The sequence below is a fragment of the Olea europaea genome, chromosome 11, assembly GCF_002742605.1.
Source record: "Olea europaea var. sylvestris chromosome 11, O_europaea_v1, whole genome shotgun sequence".
NCBI lineage: Eukaryota > Viridiplantae > Streptophyta > Magnoliopsida > Lamiales > Oleaceae > Olea > Olea europaea.
In genome coordinates, this window is record NC_036247.1 from 22033036 (window position 1) to 22041232 (window position 8197).

The 8197-nt window shown below is 43.8% G+C and overlaps 1 protein-coding gene and 1 long non-coding RNA gene across 4 annotated transcripts in view; both read left to right on the forward strand.

Moving 5' to 3' along the window:
* The window catches only part of LOC111403773 (probable purine permease 5), a 7502-nt gene extending 5161 nt beyond the window's left edge, over positions 1-2341 (forward strand). The window contains exons 2-3 of one of the 3 annotated variants that reach the window (XM_023032395.1): positions 32-113; positions 1125-2341. In XM_023032395.1, coding sequence (XP_022888163.1) covers positions 1130-2182 — 1053 coding nt within the window. In that variant the 5' untranslated portion in view covers positions 32-113; positions 1125-1129 and the 3' untranslated portion in view covers positions 2183-2341. Of the gene's footprint in view, positions 1-28; positions 114-1124 lie in introns of all 3 variants that reach the window. The other 2 variants (XM_023032396.1, XM_023032394.1) reach the window with 2 other exon arrangements.
* A 2000-nt stretch (positions 2342-4341) lies between these two features.
* On the forward strand, positions 4342-7482 carry LOC111403775. Its single transcript, XR_002704533.1, has 2 exons — positions 4342-6106; positions 6183-7482. It is a non-coding gene; the product is annotated as an uncharacterized LOC111403775 (long non-coding RNA).
* The last annotated feature ends 715 nt before the right edge of the window (positions 7483-8197 follow it).

The following is an 8197-nucleotide window of genomic DNA, read 5'->3' on the forward strand; positions in this document are numbered from 1 at the left end:
CTTGCATAACTTCATTTTTCTTTTGTAGCAGAGCAGTCTTCATTTTCCATCACAAAGGCCATATCTTCACACCCAAAACAAAAAGAACAGAGCTGCCCTGAGTGCATCTAATGGTCAGGATAAGTTGAGAAGATGATAACCGATTTTTAAACTTTTTTGGTTTTCTCTAGTTGGACTGCTTAAAAGTAGGGATGGAACCACGAGAGTAGAGTTATGGTGGCAAATTTCACAAAATTTTAATTCTGGGGGCAAAATTGAAAATTATAAGGATTTTAATCGAAAATCTTGTGTGAAATCTATTGCCAAATCTTAGATTTCAAATTTAATGCACTGCCCCCCACTGTAGATCCGCCCATGCTTAAAACAAACTAGTCTAATAAGATATTGAAGCAGTGAAACGGCATTGGGATTAAAATACCCATGTAAATGTTATACTTCATATAAATCAGGAAGTTCTTCTAATGTTTATTTTGTTTTGAGTGGAAGGGAGGAATGAAATAAAGTAACTGCTAAAGCAATAGTGAAAAAAATCTTCTTCTCTATTGGTTGCATTTGGGACTTTTGGGTTTTTTGGAATTCTTTATATGTACTCAAGAATGTTTATCTTGTTTCTGGTTTATCGTATACACAATACAGAAGAGATATATAGAGAGGTATATCTACTATCTAGTTACCTGAAGATTGAAAATGAGCTTGTTTTGAATTCCAGAGACATTTTTGGACATCTTCGCCTTAGACACACCTCGTAAATATTAAAGAAAAAATTGCTCTTTGTCAACTCATTACTGAACATTCTATCGTTTGTCAGCACCCCTTCATATGGAAAGAATACCGTTTGCAATGGCAACGATTGATTGAAATAAATCCACCCAAGAAATCAATCATTTTCAACAATTTGGGTGTGTGTGTGTGTGAATATAGGCTATTCCTTGAGAGTTGATATGTTACTTTGCTCATATTAAACAATGCTTTGAAATTTGAACAAGTATTTAAAGTACTGTTTCCCAAGAGACTGGTGCTGCTTAGTCGTTAGTTCTAACAGTAATTAAATCTGAAATATCAATATCGATTTGTTATGTAACGAAGTGAATATCTAATGGTGTTTGACTGTCATTTCTTTTCAGAAGAGATGGAAACCCCAGGTTCAACATCATGGAAAGACAAAATTTCTGCTTTTAGGTCCACTGTTTGGAAAGGGTATAAAAGCAAGCCAATCTCGCATTGGATACTTTTAGCTCTAAGTAGTGCTGCAATGCTTGTAGCTTTCCCTGCCTCTTCCCTCTTATCCCGCATTTATTTTGCCAACGGGGGAACGAGCAAATGGATAATATCTTGGGTGGCAGCATTCGGGTGGCCTATTCCTGCATTGGTTCTAGTTCCTACATACTTCGTCTTAGGTGTCTTTCCCACTCCTCTGGACTTCAAGCTCGCTGCATCTTATGCTGTCTTGGGTTTCTTGAGTGCCGCTGACAACCTCATGTATGCATATGCATATGCGTATCTGCCACCATCGACTGCTGCTCTTTTGGGATCGACGTCCCTGATATTTTCTGCAATATTTGGATATCTTCTCGTCAAGAACAAAATCTACGCTTCGACTATTAATTCCATTGTAATCATTACTGCTGCTATGGTTATCATTGCACTGGATTCAAATTCAGATAGGTACGCAAGTATAACAGACCGTCAATACGCCCTCGGTTTTTTATGTGTCATATTGGCATCCGCACTTCACGGTCTTATTTTCGCTCTATCTGAGTTAGTTTTTGACAAGTTAGTGGGACGAAGGTCGTTTCATGTAGTTCTTGAGCAGCAAGTAATGGTTTCGCTATTTGCTTTCATCTTCACTACAATTGGCCTCCTTGTGAACAATGACTTCCATGGGATGGCGACTGAGGCAAGAACATTCAAAGGTGGTCGAAGTTCATATCTGTCAGTCCTTGTGTGGGGAGTCATTACATTCCAGTTGGGTATTCTAGGTGGCACCGCGGTGCTCTTCCTTGCATCCACCGTGCTAGCTGGTGTGCTTAATGCAATAAGGGTACCTCTTACTAGTATTGCAGCTGTTATATTGTTGAATGATCCTATGAGCGGTTTCAAGATTCTGTCTCTGATTATAACCTTCTGGGGATTTGCTTGCTACATATATGGAAATTACCCTCGAAGTAAGGATTCCTCGTGATTGTTGTCCACGTATGCAGTTTACTGTATTGTACCCAAGTTTAAGGTCACATACGTTTACAGTTGAGTATATTGCACATCGAACAGACGTTTTTCTTGCCTATGCCACTGCATTTATTATATTACAATTGTGCGAGAATGGAACGATATCTTCAAGCTTTTTGCCATTGAATATATCAATTGCAACGAAGGGGCAGTTTTGGAGGTGAAGACTTCAACAACCTATTATAATAATCGCACAAGACATCAAGGTTTTCACAGGGATAAAATAATAGATCCCAAGAAAATTACCAAGCTCAGTAATAAAATAAGACGAGAAGAAAAAGGAAAAATTCATTCTGAAAACACGACTCTGTATTGATAGATCCTCCTCAAAATTATAGAAAAAATACATAAACTAAATGAGTCAATCTGATTAAGTAATGCACTAGGAGATTTAAAAAGGCTGACTTCAGGCATAAGGAATCTCAAGAAATTGGTGACAATTGGATATTCAACGAGCAGAGTTTGTTTGTGCTTTGTCAAGAGTTATTTTCAGGATGATGTATTTGAGGCAATTAATCTTGGGCGTTTTGGATATGTCTGAGCATAACATATGAATACATCTGTGCGTGGGAATTGAGGTGTATTTACGGAACATCGAAATTTTAGATGGGGTTCCTTGGTAACATTTTCAAAGCTAGCTCATTACAAAAACTCTCCAACTTGAGAAGCTGAGTTTAGGAGCCACTATTGACCAATATGTGGATGTAATATCTAGAGTAACATCCAGGGCTGGCCTCAGATTTAGTGCCTCAAGTAAAGGCGGCAATCAAGTTGAGTAGCTCATCAACTCGACTCGTCGAGGCTTGGCCCATGGGTGGCTCGTATGAGCCCGAGCCAAGCGGAGCGCTCAGTAGGTGATCCGAGCTGGCTTGATAGGCTGTTGGCCCGCCAAGCCTACAGTGACCGAATCGTCACTTTTTTTTTTTTAAAAGAGGCCACAAAGTTTTGCATATGACTGTTGGGGTCCCCAGCGATCATTTTATTGTCATTTTTGTTGACCTCGCGAATTGCATCCTCCATGTGCCCAATCAATAGCGACTCCACGTAATCCTCTTTGCGCACAACAACGCACGGTCAGAAGCACATGGTCGGAACCAGCAGGGGTGGTGGTGACCGCATACACTCCGACGGTCAAGTCAGTGTTTGGTGATCGGAACAATGCTCAAATTATGCAAGAGAGTGGGGAGGAGAATATATATTTTTTAGTATGGAGAGCTAAGTTATGAGAGTTTCGTTACCTTTGTCTCTTGCCAAACCTTGGGGTATTTATAGACGTGGAGCACCGTTGGATGTGAAACACGTGTATGCATCTAACAGTGTAAGGCGCGTCCGCTCATAGGCGTCAATCAGCCGCGTATAGAGTGGGCGGACAATTAATTATTCTGAGTTGAGTTGACATAAAGTTAATACGTCATATCAACTAGACCTATGAAGACGTCACATCAATTAATCCTTGGAGGCAGAGAGGATCCTAATACAGATATCTTCCTGAAAGTGGCGACAGAGGGATCTATTAAGAGAGCACTTCGGAATGCCTAACGCTTCGATGTCAGGGGGCACTTCGGTTACTTCAGTGGATCGACTCTGCGCCTTGCAGCACGTCAAGTTGGAAGTCGTCAGAAGTTGCTGTAACTTTGGAATCACTTCAGATGGACACGTGGCACTTTGGGGAATGGTATGCCTGATGTTTCGAAATGGTTCAGTTAGGGGCGTAAAAGTGGTCCCCCCAAGTTCAGGCATGAATATTCATATCATGGGTGGACTTGTTTTCCCGATTGTGTATGCTGGCCTTACAGTAGGGACTGTCGATTCTAATGAAGTGCTAATGTGAAAGGGCGAAGTGAGCAGATGTGCCGAACACTTGTTGGCTGAGGCTTAGTGATAATCGAGGCGATGTGGATAAGGCGTTCTCTCGGTTGATCGTTCGTTGTTTCATGATGAGCCTTTAGTGTTTGACCGAAGTGTATGAGTTGTGATTTTGTTGGGAGAGGAGCTCATCTGCAACCGGGGCGCTGACCCACAGGGGACGACACATGGGGAGATGGCTAAAGCTTTGTAAAGCTTAGGAGGGAACGCAGCGACCAAGGCGATGACCCACAGGGGACCCCTCGTTAGGTGCGTCTAAACTTTGTAAAGTTGAGTGAAGAGCTCATCTGCCATCGGTGCGCTAACCCACATGAGACGACGCGTTGGGAGATGGCTAAGCTTTGTAAAGTTTAGGAGGGAATGCAGTCATCGAGGCAGTGACCCACAAAGGGACTTCGCGTCAGGTACATCCAAGCTTTGTAAAGCTGAGTAAGGAGTTCATCTGCTATTGGTGCGCTGACTCACAGGGGACGATGCGTTGAGAGATGACTAAAGCTTTGTAAAGTTTAGGAAGGAACGCATCCACCGAGGCGGTGACCCACAAGGGACCCCACATTAGGTGCATCTAAGCTTAGTAAAGCTGAGGAGTTCGATCTGAGGTGTCCATTTTTTACGTTAGATGATTTGACAACTGTCGCGTATTTCGAAGGCGACAGTTGGATGCGATGCCCATTCCCAGAAAAGGCTACTACGGCTACTTATTGTAGACGGCTGATGGGGATCGAGGCGACGCATTTTATGCGTGCGTGAACAACTAGATCTTGGGCGTAGATCAAATATGGTGTTTCATTTCAACGGCCTAAATTTGTGATCTGATGGATGGCCTAGATCGATAGCATTTGAATTCGACGATGGAGATCATCTGGAGTGTTCTATAAAAGGGAGACTTGAGCGTTTTGAGAGGTTTTGACTCTTGCGAAATTAGACTCTCTTTGCTCTCAAAATTCTCTGCAATTTCTGTTAATCTTCAAGCGTTTTTCGACGACATTTCTAGTTTCCGACGAGTTCCAGGGGGCCCTTTCTTCTTTTTCGATTGTAGAAAACCCCAATCCATTCGTTTTAGTAAGTATCTCACTAGTTTTTTTTTTTTAATTCTGAAAATAGCTTATAAGGGTAGTGATGCTTTGGGGAGGGAACTGGGTATAGTTTGGATGGATGAGAATATGTTGGCGACGTCCAGTGAAGTAGCCTAGGCTATATTGGTGGGAAAACATTTGGTGGAGGCTTGATAGCCTAGTACACACATCAGAACATTAGGGGGCTTCTGACTATCCATCAAAGTTGAAAGAGGCCGACCTGGATAGACTTAGGGCAGAATATAGGATCCCTGATAACATAGATCTTATATTGCCGGAGCCTGATGAACAAGCCTGTTACCTTAGGCCAGGGTGTGTGGCTGTGAGCTAGGCGCTTTTCAGGGCTGGTCTTAGGCTACCTATCCATCATTTCTTCCGATACGCTCTTAGGTCATCTGGGTTAGCTCCGACCCAATTAAACCCAAACTCCTGGAACCAGATGGTGGGCTCCTGGATGTTGTGGAAGGAGGCGTCTCTTGGGATAGAGATCCCTTTTCAGTCTTCCAGACCCTGTACATCCCCAAAGCGGCGGCTGGGGGACACGACTAAGGGGTGGCATTACTTAACCTCCTGGGGGGCCTATACTCCATTCGTCCTAGACCTGCCGAGCTCAATAAAGGACTGGAAGACGTCGTGGTACTGGGCATCTGGAAGGTGGGACACAATGGAGGGGGACTCCCTGGCGCTTCTCACAGTCCCAACTATGTATTCATCACTTAGTGAATGCTGATGCATTGTGTTTAAATTTGTTTTGAGCTTCAGTTCGGTTCCTAACCTTTTTTTGTTTTTTACAGGCACTCTTCCTCGATGTGAGATATCCACTGAGGACTTTGACATAATTTGCATCGTCTATCAGCTCCCACCGAAGAGGAGATCTTATCACGAGCTGATTAAGAAGAACACACACTTCGTTACGCACGATCTAATTGCTTCCCAAGGTGAGTATCTGAAGTAACTTTATTATAGAGGGTTTCCGAACTCTATACTTGTACTAATTTTCTCATTTCTCTGTAGATGATTTCAACAAGAAGAGGCCCTTGAGGCCTGATTTTAAGACCATCCAGAAAATGATGGCCGAGGCAAGGGCCTTGAAGACCTCCTCCTTTGCTTATAAGAAGCAGACGAAGGACTGCAAACAAGAGGCTTCAGCCACCGACAGAGGAGGAAGCAAAAGACCCTGAGGCAAACTTGTTGAGGAAGGGTAATAAAGCTGTTGGCTCCTTGAAGGGGCCAACCATGGCAAGGCCCTCGCAGGCTCTGAGGCAAACCACAATACCTACTGGGGTGGCCATTTGGGAGAAGACTGCTTCCCAATCCGAGGCTGTCCCTGTTGCTACTACTACCCCGGTCGAAGCCCCACTTTTTGCTGTGCCAATTTTCCAACTGCCGGGGCAGCAGAGGAGGAAGAGGGCTTGCCCCTCGAAGGAGGTGGATTTTCTAGGCGTCAACATTGAAGAGCTCGCAAAGGAGGTGCTGGAAGCCCTGCCTCCAGAGACGGCTACAGTGGCGATGGTCTACCACAAATACTGGACCAAAGAGAGGGGGACCACATGCGTCCTGCACTACAGAGGACCTTGTTGTGGCTAACAGTGCATACATCGCCCAGGCTCTTAGCACATGTGTCCAACTTGAGGGTTTAGTAAAGGACCTCAGTGCTAGGAGTGATGACCTGGCCAAGTGTCTGGAGGAGGCGATGCACTTCAGGGATGCAGTGCGGGCTGCCCAAGCAAAGGCCTCGGAAGCGGAGGATCGACTGGTCAAAGCTAATGAGGAGACAGAGAGGCTGAAGAAGGAGCTCTATGAAGTGGAGTGCTAGGTGGCTACTATGACAAGGAGAGTCGATCATGCCAATGAGCACCACCGGCTCGCCACTGAGGCTCTGGAGGCCTCCAACAAAGAGAAGGCCAAGTTGAGGCAATGGGTAGAGGCCTAGGCTGAAGAGATCGAATCTTTGAAGATCGAGGTGAAGGCGACGGGGGAGTCAGCAGTGTAGAACTTTATCGATCACTTCGAAGAACACCCACTGTATGACGACTTCGCCAACTTCTGGGCCTCGTGGAATGTCCAGAAAATGTTAGATCGTCTAAGGGAGGTCCACCCAACTCTGGATCTAACTTCCCTGGAAGCGGAGTTCGGTGGGCCTATTGGAGGTAGACCTGATAGGGCCACTGAGGAAGCTACTGAAACCCCCCAAGAGGCTGAATCGGAGGTTGGAGCTGAAGATGCCCCTCTAGTAGAATATGAATATTTTGTAATGGCTTTGGCCCACCTCTTGTAATTTACTTTGATGTTAATGAAATTAAAATTTTTTCAAGTGTTGTTGCTTCTTCCCTTTACTTTTATGTTGAACTGTTTGTATCTTGATGAGTAACGAACACTTAAGTAAATATTAAGCTTCACTTACGAACAATAACTAGTCTATAACAAAATAATTTTCCCATATAAAATACTGAAGAATTGATGCACCATTTGATTAACCCATAAAAAATAATGGAGAACTGATGTATCATAACTTAGAACTTACAACATTATCTTTCACTAAGACAATTTCAGTACTTAGTAAGATAGGAATGTTACAATAGACTGTGGACAAAATGGAGATCGAATGATTACTGACAACATGGGAATCGGATCAGAACATACACTTATCACTGATAGTACTTCCTCAAGTGTTCATTGTTCCACTGATGAGGCAGCACTTTCCATACCATGTCGTCGATTTCATAAGTACTGAGTCGGGACTCCTTTTGGATGTGATAAGGACCTTCTTAATTCAGTCCAACACTCTGGACTTAGTTGGCTTGGATGATTGGAAGACCTTTCTAAGGACGAGGTCCCCCAGGCGAAGAGTTCGATTTCTAATCTTGGAGTTGTAATAGCGGGTCATCTTTCTTTAATACTTAGCCAATTTTATTTAGAAGAAATCTCTCTTTTCTTCAAGGAGGTGAAGTTTGTACACTCGAGCTTCATCGTTGCCGATCTCATTAAATGTATCCCACGATGAGAGGGGACTCCCACCTCGATCGGAC